The sequence below is a fragment of the Nyctibius grandis genome, chromosome 2 (genome assembly GCF_013368605.1).
Source record: "Nyctibius grandis isolate bNycGra1 chromosome 2, bNycGra1.pri, whole genome shotgun sequence".
Lineage (NCBI taxonomy): Eukaryota > Metazoa > Chordata > Aves > Nyctibiiformes > Nyctibiidae > Nyctibius > Nyctibius grandis.
Genome location: NC_090659.1, coordinates 44,123,970 through 44,138,086, shown reverse-complemented (window position 1 = coordinate 44,138,086; position 14,117 = coordinate 44,123,970). Strand labels below are relative to the sequence as shown.

At 41.4% G+C, this 14,117-nt stretch overlaps 1 protein-coding gene across 2 annotated transcripts in view; it reads right to left on the bottom strand.

Annotated features, from left to right (window-relative positions):
- Positions 1-2,504: 2,504 nt before the first annotated feature.
- The window catches only part of PUDP (pseudouridine 5'-phosphatase), an 88,806-nt gene continuing 77,193 nt past the window's right edge, over positions 2,505-14,117 (bottom strand). The window contains exon 4 of one of the 2 annotated variants that reach the window (XM_068419666.1): positions 2,505-3,126. In XM_068419666.1, coding sequence (XP_068275767.1) covers positions 2,950-3,126 — 177 coding nt within the window. In that variant the 3' untranslated portion in view covers positions 2,505-2,949. The remainder of the gene's footprint in view (positions 3,127-14,117) is intronic. The other variant, XM_068419657.1, reaches the window with a different exon arrangement.

The following is a 14,117-nucleotide window of genomic DNA, read 5'->3' as shown; positions in this document are numbered from 1 at the left end:
TCCCCTACGCTGCTCTCCAACAGCTCTGTCCCTAACTTGTACTGGTACATGGGGTTGTTCTTGCCCAGATGCAGGACTCTACACTTGCCCTTGTTATATTTCATTAAATTTCTCCCCGCCCAACTCTCCAGCCTGTCCAGGTCCCTCTGAATGGCTGCGCAGCCTTCCGGCGCGTCAGCCACTCCTCCCAGTTTGGTGTCATCAGCGAACTTGCTGACAGTGCACTCTATTCCCTCATCCAAGTCATTAATGAATATATTGAATAGTACTGGTCCCAGTACCGACCCTTGAGGGACTCCGCTAGACACAGGCCTCCAACTGGACTCTGTCCCATTGACCACCACTCTCTGGCTTCTTTCCTTCAGCCAGTTCACAATCCACCTCACTACTCGATCATCCAGACCACACTTCCTCAGTTTAGCTGCGAGGATGCTGTGGGAGACCGTGTCAAACGCTTTACTGAAATCAAGATAGACCACATCCACAGCTTTACCATCATCTATCCACCGGGTTATGTCCTCATAAAAGGCTATCAAGTTGGTTAAGCATGACTTCCCCTTGGTGAAGCCATGTTGAGTGCCCCTAATGAACCCCCTATCCTTGATGTGCCTAGAGACAGCACCAAGAACAAGTTGTTCCATCACCTTTCCGGGGATGGAGGTGAGGCTGACCGGTCTATAGTTACCCGGGTCCTCCTTCTTGCCCTTTTTGAAGACTGGAGTGACATTCGCTTTCCTCCAGTCCTCAGGCACCTCTCCCGTTGCCCACGACTTAGCAAAGACGATGGAGAGTGGCCTAGCAATGACTTCCGCCAGCTCCCTCAGCACCTGCGGATGCATCCCATCAGGGCCCATGGATTTATGGACGTCCAGATTGCTTAATTGGTCCCTGACCCAGTCCTCATCAACCAAGACAGATTCCTCCTCTATCCTGACTTCTTCTGGGGCCTCAGGGGTCCGGGGCTCCTCAGGACAGCCTCCAACAGTATAGACAGAGGCAAAGAAGGCATTCAGTAACTCCGCCTTCTTTTTATCCTCTGTCTCCAGGGCCCCCAACTCATTCATCAGTGGGCCTACATTGCCTCTAGTGTTGGCTTTACCTGCAATGTATTTGGAGAAGCCCTTTCTGTTGTCCTTGACCTCTCTTGCAAGGTTTAATTCCAAGGAGGCCTTAGCTTTCCTAGTTGCCTCCCTACATCCTCTGACAACAGACTTATATTCCTCCCAAGTGGCCAGCCCCTCCTTGCATGATCTGTATACCCTCTTCTTCCACTTGAGTTTGCCCAGCAGTTCCCTGTTTAACCATGCAGGTCTCCTGCTACCCTTCCTTGACTTCCTACCTGCTGGGATGCTCTGATCTTGAGCTCGGAAGAAGCAGTCCTTGAATGCTAACCAACTATCTTGGGCCCCCTTACCTTCTAGTGCCCTGTCCCGTGGGATTTCCCCTAGCAATTGCTTGAAAAGGCCAAAGTTGGCCCTCCTGAAGTTCAGGGTTGTGATTCTGCTAGCTATTCTGTTCCTGCCACATGAGATCCTGAACTCTACCATCTCATGGTCACTACAACCAAGGCTGCCCTCAACCTTCACCTCTTCAACCAGACCCTCCTTGTTAGTGAGGATAAGATCCAGCAGCGCTCCTCTCCTAGTTGGCTCATCCACCATTTGCATCAGAAAGTTATCATCAATGCACTGGAGGAACCTCCTGGACTGAGGATGGCTGGCTGAGTAGGCCTCCCAGCAAATATCAGGGTAGTTGAAATCCCGCATGACAACCAGGCCCTGTAATTGAGTGACTGCTCTCAGCTGCCTGTAGAAGGCCTCATCACCTTCCTCATCCTGATCCGGTGGCCTGTAATAGACACCCACAACAGTATCACCCCTGCCAGCCTGCCCCTTAATTCGCACCCACAAACTCTCAACTCGCTCCTGATCCGCCCCTGGACAGAACTCAATACATTCTAGCTGCTCACTCACATAAAGAGCAACTCCACCACCTCTCCTTAGTGGCCTGTCTTACAATTTCTGTATTTTAAACATAGATAGCAAAACACTCTGTAGGGAACTTGGCAAAAAAGGGGCTCAATAAAGAGGTAAGAATGGAAAAGTAAGGATGGCCTACAGAAAGCTATTTGGATACGGAGGAGTTAAGGCCATAACTTTATCAGAATTGAAGCAGGGAGACAGGATGGATTCATTTCACAAGAATGAAAGAGAAGGCTACATGGCAACACAGAAAATGAGAATATAAGGAAATGAAAGAAGGAAGATGCAAAGCATTTTCGTTAAACGGTATGATCACATAACCTTGTATAGCTCCTAGCAGGCAATCACCATGCCAAAAAAAGATAATGAAAGAATTATAGAACAATGGAGGTTGTAAGGGACCTCTGGAAGTCGTCTCATTCAACCCCCAGGAAGAAAACAAAATAAAAAAACACCCTGCACATAACTGCAGAAAAATGACAGTATGATACAAAGAGGAATAGATGAGCAAGTATAGGATGAGGAAATGGATAAACACGTTGATAGTGATAACTGTATAAAAAACAATGTAATGGGATAAAAGCCAATCCAGAACCGATTGCTTGTTAAGATCTAACCAGTAAGTCATTCAAGTGGAAACAGAACAAGAAGCTTCCAATGCAGTTACAATAAATTGTCTGAATAGTTTCATAATATTCCCAGAAAACATTATGATGTGCAGAGAACAAGGCTGGATCCCCTTCACAAGACAAAACGCTCCTTTAATTTAACATTTATTATGAGGACAAATCATAAACATTCCAGTCAATTTTCAAATGTACTGTGGGGAAGACTTGGCGTTAACAGGATTTTTGTGCTCTAGTTTTGAGGAAGAGAGGAAAAGATGCAAAACAATCACAAAACCATAACAAAATTTAATTCCACTTTCCTGATCTCCAGTCAAGTGCATGTTCATAGACATTAGGCATTAATCATATGCTGGTAAACCAAACAGTTCTGGTTTGAAATCCTCCATGGACTGCAGCAGTAGTGTTGCCTCCTTTTTAAGATCTGGATCTAATTTTTCATCTGGAATCATAACCACTTGCATTCCTGCTGCCAGGGCTCCTTTGACTCCAAGTGGGGAATCTTCAAACACAAGACACTGAGAAATAAGGAGGTGAGGGGAAAAAATTAAAGAATAATGTTACTATAAACTTTTAATCTTTTGTTTTAAAAGAGAGAATAATCCCAAAAAAAACTTAGTAGGAAAGCTAAGTTCATTTCCTGGCTTAGTCAACCCTGATTAGAAAAAGGGAAAACATCTCAATTCGAACATTTGCATGGTAATTAACCTTAAATTCATTTCAATTTAAAAAAAAATCAACATGCATACTTAAATCCCAGCAACTGGTTATCCAGATGTTCCTAAGTGATTTGTTTTATACGTATGGGTTTAAGCACAAGCTTAAAGTAAAGTTAAGCAAGTGCTTAAATACCTTTATAAGCAGGCAATTTAATTCTTGAAGACCAACTTTACAACCTGCAAAATGGCAAAAGCAGTACTTTCACTTACAGGTGTGGCATTTTCTACACACACAAGAGGGGGAAGACTAAGCCAATATTAGGACCTTCGATGAGTGGAGAATAAGACAGAAGTCACTTGCCAGAAGCGTGCTGTTGAATTCATGCTCTATTTGCTTAATTCTTCCAAAGCAATCGTGAGAAAGAAAATTGGCAATTATATTGGAAGGTTACTTTTAGAGAAGAGACAGGTTAGTCAGGTAAAAGTTCCATGTCTTACAATAGTCACAATCATTCAAGATTGCAGTTTGGAAGCAAAGTTGTTAAAAATAATCAATACATCATTTATGTGAATTTTGTAATTTAACATCAGAATATTGAATAATAAATATATAACACGAGTAAATATATAACAAATCATCCAGTCTGAACTTTTATATAATAAAAGATAATGCTTCTGGAGTTCATTCCAGAATGTATACAGTGAAGCACCTCTTCCTGACATTACCCAGTCCTGAGTTTGAATTTTTGGTCATGGACAATCCAATGCAACTTTTGGCATCCAACCATCCGAAAAATTCTGACCTACACTGAAATACTTCTGCAATTCAGACTGCATTTATTATCAATATTATTAGCACTGCTACTACTACTACCACCAAAATTACTGCCACAAGTAATTTCAGTAATTCAACACAGATGTTTGGATGGTTAATGTAATTTTCCCCACACCCTTCAGCCGGTGCAACTCTGCCTTATCACAAATTCCTCTCCCATGCATTAAGCCCTTCTCTACAGTCATTACTGATCTACCAAACTCCTTCCTACACGCCCAGGATGGATTTTCTTATCCTTTTATTCACAACACAATAGACTGTGGCAACTAATACCTAATGGATAGGAGCAATGATTTGTTAAATTTGGTTTAACTTTTGACTGAATCCAGATATGACACTCTGGGAGAACACACAACAGCATACTGCATTTTTTAGGCTCTCTTACACACAACTATTTCACCGGGGAAGATTAGGGATGCACAACGTTTGTCTTTTCTGGCTGTACTCTAAGAGAAGCAAGGTGCAACCTGAAAAAACTTTATGACATTCAAAGAAAACATGTTTGCAAGATGAATTAAATGTCTGCACTATATATACCCATCTGTATCAGAGACTGTGGAAGAAGAAGAGGGAATGAACCCTTTCTTTCTGCTTTCATTTTAAAAATTGATTCTTTCCCATCAACATGTCAGCAACAACTTGGAGCCTGCCAAGAGAAAGTAAGACGTGCTTTCTACCTTGCATGTAACAAAGTAAAACTTAATGATTTTTAGTGAGCCAATGGAATCACACCAATCTCTTTTGTGCTCGTTTCCTTTATACAGTCACTGAATTCCAGTTTGAACAATATGATATTTTCAAATGTTGATCATTATCACTAACTACAAATATGTAACCAGCTGATCCTGCAAAGCTTGTAACAACTGCTGTTAGAACGGAAGCATGGTTCTGCCTATAGGTTTTGTTCTTAACAATACCTTAGTTTGTGACCCTAAGCACTCCGAGAACTCTGAAGACAGTAAGTGAAACCCTGACAGGCTTTGCCTTTTGAACAGTAAGCTTAAATGTTGCACAGAACAGCATTATCAAGTCCTTTCAGAAACCTTTTCTAATCCAGCCCGTACAAAGAAATCTACTTCACTGCTCTGCCTTGAAAGACCTAATTGACTTCCATGATGTCACTAAGCTTACTGCGTGAGAGGAGTCAATGATTATGGAAGGCAATATGCATAATGAAAAGCTTAACTAATTCCCTGGAACTAGAAGCAATTAAAACTCTTAATTACCAAAGAAGCCAGGCAAATGACCCGTAATTACAGCGGCTTTAACGTTACAGGAAATAAGTATACTAGGTCTTCCTCCAGTCTTTCTTGCTACTGACACTTATTGTCAACAGCACAGTAACATTTTTAAGGGATGACAAAAGGTTTACAGAGGTTTACATACAAAGTGTATTTATCAACTTTGCTGCACGAGATGCCATAAACTGTTCACTGTCCTGGCCCACCCCCATACGAAACTTACAGATACAAAAGCAGACAAGTTCTTCCCCATTTTGCATAAGTATTGTGACACCAGCATCACTCCAACTGAGAGAGACAGATGAGATTTATACAGACTTCAGCTGAGTTTCTGGCTGCTTCCCTGCATTATTTCTAAAACCTGTGTCACTGATCAATACTAGTGCTATGAGATCTCTCAAAAGGTCATACTAATATAGGACAGTTTTCACTTTGGAATGAACTAGATGCTTAAAGAAGTAAAGTAATAAAGCATACTAATTTATATTTCACTCTATGAATCTAGAAAAAGAAAAATTAATCACTTAACCAAAGGAAGAAATAATAAAATCATTGCAGCACCTCCTTACCTCATCTTCCTACATGAAATTTAAGAATATAAGAAAAGAGTGTTAGTTAGGCCCTTGGTATGTACAACAGGCCCTCTCCAACCTTTATACTATAAATGTCTGGATGGAATATTTACGTAACTAATAGGGATATCCATAAGTGTTATTGCTATTAGTGATAAACAAGAAGTCTGGAAGGACAAAAGATTAAAATCAGTTTTGAAATTAAGATTTTGAAAAACCTATGAAAATATATATGCACAGACAGTGCTTATCAAACAAATATCCTTGACCACGTATGACACTACTGTATCAACTCTAAAACAGAATGATGAGACTAAAGATGGAGTAATTTATACACGTAGAACTCATCTGCGAATTAAACACTACCATCTATTGTTCCATAAAGAAAGAATGAAAAGAAAATTTTCATCATCTTTAAAATGGGAAAATATAGCCTCAAATTCTTTCATATTGTATTAGAAAAATGTTTTGTTTGCTGCTTCTGGTCTGGTCTGGTTAGGCCCTTAATCTCAGTGAAAACATTTGCAGACACAAGGACAGGGATTAAACCACACATGTTAGCACTTTGTTGTCTTTAAACCAGAGTCTTACTGGTAAGAGTATCAAGTATTTAATTCACTTTGATAAAAAGAGTGAGAAGAAAAGGAACTATTTGTTAACTCCTTCCTTTTCTTCCCTAAACTTTTTCTTTTAATATATTACTATTTTTACATTGTGTTCTCCATATACTCCACGGGAAATAGCTACTATGGAATTAATGAGAAAATATTAAACTTCCTTCAGTTTTCTTTTTTTTTTTTTCTGTTATCACTATAACATTTATCTTGTGGTCTGTTCAAACTGAAGCCAACATGGTAAGTCTTTCACTTGGGCAAAATATACTTTAAAAGCCTTCAGTCCTATTGAGTGTGACACAGAACTAAGTTAAAACTACCCTGCCTTCTGAGGATCTACTGACAGAATGAATCTCCCACCATGCATAAAACTCCATTTCAAAACCACTGCATGTATGTACCCTGACTTAAAAAAAAAAACCAAACCTAAAAAACCCAAAAGGCATTCTGGGGACAAAAGGGGTTAAAAAATAAAGAAGAATAATTAATTTTATTATTCCCTCCTGCTGAATGAAAGCAAAAAGGGAAAACAGTGGAATTTTGAAGCTTCAAATCACAGTTTCAAAAAGGGCTCCTAAGACCTCTGAGAGGTTTTCCCTGTGTTCATTCTCCAATTTCTGAACAGGACCAGTCTCTTTCTGTGTGTAGTGAGAAAAGACAGTAAAAGATTATTGTATTTTGTCCTCAAATGACACAGAAACATTTGGTATCAGAATGTGACATATTATGTTTGGGGCTTCTTACGGATTGCATATTACACTATTGAAACTCCTTTATTTAGCACTGATTTTTCTCCTTCATGATCAGATCAACTGGTCAAAAGCGTGATGTGTTATTTGTAAAATTTGCACTCTGGAAACATTTGGCAACTTAATACATTAATTTATGTATACATGCACAACAAGGCATAATTCAGATTCCATTATATCACTAAAAAAATCCCCATTGATTTCAAAGGGCATCAAAGTGAGTCCCAAAACAGGCTGCAGGAAGAAATCCACCAAGTACAGCCAGCTCATGTTGATTTCAAAATTACATTGTTCATCTCTGCGAACCAGAAGGTGACCAGGCCTTTCATTTCTACAGGTAACTTGTTGACTCTTCACTTCCAAAATTATTTTTACTTTCCTCATTGTGAAAAACTAGCTCATACTCTGTGGTTATAATTCAAAACTAAGCAGTAGTTCCTGGTTCCTCCAGTGCATTGATGATAACTTTCTGATGCAAATGGTGGATGAGCCAACTAGGAGAGGAGCGCTGCTGGATCTTATCCTCACTAACAAGGAGGGTCTGGTTGAAGAGGTGAAGGTTGAGGGCAGCCTTGGTTGTAGTGACCATGAGATGGTAGAGTTCAGGATCTCATGTGGCAGGAACAGAATAGCTAGCAGAATCGCAGCCCTGGACTTCAGTAGGGCCAACTTTGGCCTTTTCAAGCAATTGCTAGGGGAAATCCCATGGGACAGGGCACTAGAAGGTAAGGGGGCCCAAGATAGTTGGTTAGCATTCAAGGACTGCTTCTTCCGAGCTCAAGATCAGAGCATCCCAGCAGGTAGGAAGTCAAGGAAGGGTAGCAGGAGACCTGCATGGTTAAACAGGGAACTGCTGGGCAAACTCAAGTGGAAGAAGAGGGTATACAGATCATGCAAGGAGGGGCTGGCCACTTGGGAGGAATATAAGTCTGTTGTCAGAGGATGTAGGGAGGCAACTAGGAAAGCTAAGGCCTCCTTGGAATTAAACCTTGCAAGAGAGGTCAAGGACAACAGAAAGGGCTTCTCCAAATACATTGCAGGTAAAGCCAACACTAGAGGCAATGTAGGCCCACTGATGAATGAGGGGGGGGCCCTGGAGACAGAGGATAAAAAGAAGGCGGAGTTACTGAATGCCTTCTTTGCCTCTGTCTATAGTGCTGGAGGCTGTCCTGAGGAGCCCCGGACCCCTGAGGCCCCAGAAGAAGTCAGGATAGAGGAGGAATCTGTCTTGGTTGATGAGGACTGGGTCAGGGACCAATTAAGCAATCTGGACGTCCATAAATCCATGGGCCCTGATGGGATGCATCCGCAGGTGCTGAGGGAGCTGGCGGAAGTCATTGCTAGGCCACTCTCCATCGTCTTTGCTAAGTCGTGGGCAACGGGAGAGGTGCCTGAGGACTGGAGGAAAGCGAATGTCACTCCAGTCTTCAAAAAGGGCAAGAAGGAGGACCCGGGTAACTATAGACCGGTCAGCCTCACCTTCATCCCCGGAAAGGTGATGGAACAACTTGTTCTTGGTGCTGTCTCTAGGCACATCAAGGATAGGGGGTTCATTAGGGGCACTCAACATGGCTTCACCAAGGGGAAGTCATGCTTAACCAACTTGATAGCCTTTTATGAGGACATAACCCGGTGGATAGATGATGGTAAAGCTGTGGATGTGGTCTATCTTGATTTCAGTGAAGTTTTTGACACGGTCTCCCACAGCATCCTCGCAGCTAAACTGAGGAAGTGTGGTCTGGATGATCGAGTAGTGAGGTGGATTGTGAACTGGCTGAAGGAAAGAAGCCAGAGAGTGGTGGTCAATGGGACAGAGTCCAGTTGGAGGTCTGTGTCTAGCGGAGTCCCTCAAGGGTCGGTACTGGGACCAGTTCTATTCAATATATTCATTAATGACTTGGATGAGGGAATAGAGTGCACTGTCAGCAAGTTCGCTGATGACACCAAACTGGGAGGAGTGGCTGACACACCGGAAGGCTGCGCAGCCATTCAGAGGGACCTAGACAGGCTGGAGAGCTGGGCGGGGAGAAATTTAATGAAATATAACAAGGGCAAGTGTAGAGTCCTGCATCTGGGCAAGAACAACCCCATGTACCAGTACAAGTTGGGGGCAGACCTGTTGGAGAGCAGCGGAGGGGAAAGGGACCTGGGGGTCCTAGTGGACAGCAGGATGACCATGAGCCAGCAGTGTGCCCTTGTGGCCAAGAAGGCCAATGGCATCCTGGGGTGTATTAGAAGGGGTGTGGTCAGCAGGTCAAGAGAGGTTCTCCTCCCCCTCTACTCTGCCCTGGTGAGGCCGCATCTGGAATATTGTTCTGGGCCCCTCAGTTCAAGAAGGACAGGGAACTGCTAGAGAGAGTCCAGCGCAGAGCCACGAAGATGATTAAGGGAGTGGAACATCTCCCTTATGAGGAGAGGCTGAGGGAGCTGGGTCTCTTTAGCTTGGAGAAGAGGAGACTGAGGGGTGACCTCATTAATGTTTATAAATATGTAAAGGGCAAGTGTCATGAGGATGGAGCCAGGCTCTTCTCAGTGACATCCCTTGACAGGACAAGGGGCAATGGGTGCAAGCTGGAACACAGGAGGTTCCACATAAATATGAGGAAAAACTTCTTTACGGTGAGGGTGACTGAACACTGGAACAGGCTGCCCAGAGAGGTTGTGGAGTCTCCTTCTCTGGAGACATTCAAAACCCGCCTGGACGTGTTCCTGTGTGATATGGTCTAGGTAATCCTGCTCTGGCAGGGGGATTGGACTAGATGATCTTTCGAGGTCCCTTCCAATCCCTAACATTCTGTGATTCTGTGATTCTGTGATTCAGTATCTAAGAAATAAATTATCAGTCTGAAAGATACTACTACTGCAATCATGGTTTTTGTTTTGTTCAACAACTTTTTATCTCTTTTTCCTTACTGACTCATTTTTTTCAGATTTTCAAAATAATTCCACTACTGACCAACTATGTTACTAGTGTGAATGACCCAGGAATTTTCAAGAATCATAAAATAATTCAGAATACAACACAGACCCGTCTATATCCCTTACAAACCGTTGAGATGCTGAAAAGATGCTGTTTATCATTTGTGAGAGGTAGTGGAAACTCACAAAAAGAGAGAGGAAACACCTTCATTAACATGTCATAACACAGATGCTGGGCTTTTTTTTAGGTAACTTGTGTCTTCTTTTTTCCTACGCTTTGATATACAAAGTATCTAGGAACAAGGGGAAAATGTATTTCTGGGTGACCCATTTACCACCAGAGTTACTTAAACATTATTGAATAAATGCATTTTAGGCAACTACAGTATTTGCAATTTTGGCCTCCTGCTGCGTTAACTCTCTGAAGAATTAACAAAAAACAATAACTAAATAACTTGGTTAACGCTTCTCTTCTAATCTTTGGACTTACACTCTTCCCAGAAATAGCTGGGAAAAGTCTCAGTGGCAATAACGAATTACACTTCATTTTATTTTAAGGACATATGCCAATTTGACTAGCCAGGGATAACAGAATCCTATTAAATATGCTGTTTAAGAAAATCATGCAGCTTACAGCCCCACAACTTAGTTCCATTAAGGAAAATGAGGAATAAGCCAAGATGATTTTAAATCCTATAACAAATGAACAAACAAGATGGAAACTTATTATCAAATGAATTAAGCATCAGAGTATCCAGAATATTAACTACCAGCCACCATTCTTTATGATTCAGTGATTCGTATTAAGAACTGTTTGGAAATTACATGCATATATGCTTTTTAATTCAGATTATATTAACTCACTACTAGGAGTACGTTGCAGACCAGTACAAGAATCAAATTATTTACCAGAAGACTTATAAGATAAAACCAAAAATAATTAGCATATTTTTTTTTAAAAAAAGGAAGTGTGTAACATCTGCACATAATTAGATCGCTCTGCATTGCCACCTCTTGCATAAATGCCACTTCACATTTCAGCCCACACCAGCAGCTACTCTCTCACAAACCAGTTCACAGGATGCTATCTCAAGGTGGGCCAGGAATAAAATGGTTTGGATGGGAAAGAAGGAGGAGAAATTTCAAATTTCTTGCTTGTTTTCAAGACTCGGTCAAGTGAAAGAAAGTGCTTCTGTGAGTGACAGTCGGACCCAGACACAGCGGCTCTGTGAGGCAGGGAGAAGGTCACATTTACATGCGGGGTTACTCTGATCATTCCGGATGGCTGAAGCACTCTTTTCACAGAGGACTGTGTGTTTAGAGGACAGCACACTGGCAACTTTGTATGGCAACTTGTGTTACAGGCCCCAAGAAATTCCCAGGCATTTCTGAAACAGTGTCCATTTATCCCAGCAGCAGAAATGTAACTCAATCAACTGCAGCTTGGATTAGCCATAGAAGAGTATTGTTCTTTTATGGAGAACACAAGGCAAATACTCAAGATGCTCCCTACTGAGGCTACTCACACTGCTTAACACGCCGTTTTTTTATGCCACTGATCTCTAAAAGTGGCCTAAAAAGGAATTCTGTGCCATGAAATAATTTGTTGCCTTCCCTTCCACACCGAAGTACCTTACTAAAACCACTGACTTTCTTGACAGGTAATACACAACACATTCAGGTAACTGCACCTTGCATGCAGAGCTCAGAACCGCGGGATAATTTACACTGGAAGGGATCCCTGGAGGCCATTTAGAAACACCCCTACTCAACGCACATCCAGCCAGAGCGGGCTGCTCAGGGCCTTGACCAGGTGAGCTCTGAGTATCTTCAAGGATGATGATTCCTCATACCTCCTGGGCAACCTGTTCCCATATTTCACCACCCTGATGCTGAAAATGGTTTTCCAAGCATCTAGCAGGAGTTTCTTGTGTTACAGCTTGTGCCTGTTGCCCGCTGCATGATCACTCTTCACCTCTGAGAAGAGGCTGGCCCCATCTCATGAGCAAACACATCAGAGATATGAACCAGGTACATCCAAAGGAGAAGCTGTTTTGACAACACAAATTCTAAGTCTCAGTCTGAAACTGGAAGTAAGTATCCAACGTATTTCCTGAATAAATGCAATGACCTTTTTGCCTCAGGGCATGTCTACAAAGTCACAGGCACAGCACAGCAGGCTGACGATGGCAGGTACGCTGCCTGTGTTGTGTAACTGGACAGCACTGCTCGCCTATAACCAACCCAGCAGGTGCTGCAGAAGGCAGCTGATTCTCATGGAGAAATCAAATTTTTTCAAGCGGCATAATTTTTTGGCAATAGTTTCTTTTTTTCTATAATGTCTCCTTGACCAGTGTTATCCTCCCACACAGAAAGACCAGACTGCATACCGAAATCTGATCTAAACATCACCTTAATTATTGTATAATCTTTGACAGAAGTGTTAATAATAACCCACATATGCTCCAGACATAGAGTAATTTCCTCATTTTTTCAGTAAAGAAAGAAAGGGTGAGAAGAGGCATTCACCTTTAAACAGGTTTTCACTGAGAGTGAAAAAAAGTCATGGAAAAAGTCTTTTCTTTCTATTCAGTACAAGCTTCTCATCGAAGTGTAGACGACACAGTGTCACCAGTCAGGAGTGACTTGGTGAGATGTAGCTGTGTTACACTTTAAATCTTCTTGATCAGGAAGAAAAGTGGTTTTCTTTCAAACTTTAAAAAGCTGCAGGTTATCATTTAGAGAATATTTAAGGTTAATAGCATAAAACTCCAAGCACGAAGCCACAAACTAGCACCTTTAAGTAAACCAAACAAAACACTAACAAAAATTTAATTAAAATTTTCTACATATTTCAACTACAGGAAACAAATATACTAAAAATGGCAATTCTCTGTTCTCAATATAGATTTTCTAAGAGGAAGGTGGACAACAAAGTACAAAAGTAAGTTGGAAAAAATATTAACTCCTAATTTGTTGAATTTGGATAAACACCTGAACTGAATCTTAAAGACCTTCTGTTGGAAATTGGCTTTTGTAACTTTTAAAAGAAAAAAAACACAACATTTTTTATGACATTGCTGGGAAGAATAACTTAATAGCACTGGCTTCACAAAAAAACCAAGAGAATGAAAGCAGGAAATTAAAACCTGTTTTACTCTACTACAAACCAAAACCAAGAACAACTCCTAAAATCTTTAAAAAATGTAATATCTTGAAGATAGTCATACCTCATAAAAGGGTTAAAGAAATGGAAGAGTCAAAGAAGAGGAATAAACTTAAAATAATCAGCACTAGGAAGAACCATGAGAATCCGAAATGAACACGTTATTTTGAAAAAGGAAATAAATTAACATCATAAAGAGATACAAACCTGTAAAGCTTTAGATTTTGAAACACAATAGTATGAAGGTTTGACTCTGAGTCCTTTCGAGGGACGTTTGCTAAAACAGAATTACTTCAGTGCTTTCATTTGAAGCCATTGATATTCAAAATACTATTTCCACTAAAATATGAACTTCTAAAATAGCAATAGCATTCACAGAATCACAGAATCACAGAATCACAGAATGTTAGGGATTGGAAGGGACCTCGAAAGATCATCTAGTCCAATCCCCCTGCCAGGGCAGGATTGCCTAGACTATATCACACAGGAACGCGTCCAGGCGGGTTTTGAATGTCTCCAGAGAAGGAGACTCCACAACCTCTCTGGGCAGCCTGTTCCAGTGTTCAGTCACCCTTACAGTAAAGAAGTTTTTCCTCAAATTTAAGTGGAACCTCCTGTGCTCCAGCTTGCACCCATTGCCCCTTGTCCTGTCAAGGGATGTCACTGAGAAGAGCCTGGCTCCATCCTCATGACACTTGCCCTTTACATATTTATAAACATTAATGAGGTCACCCCTCAGTCTCCTCTTCTCCAA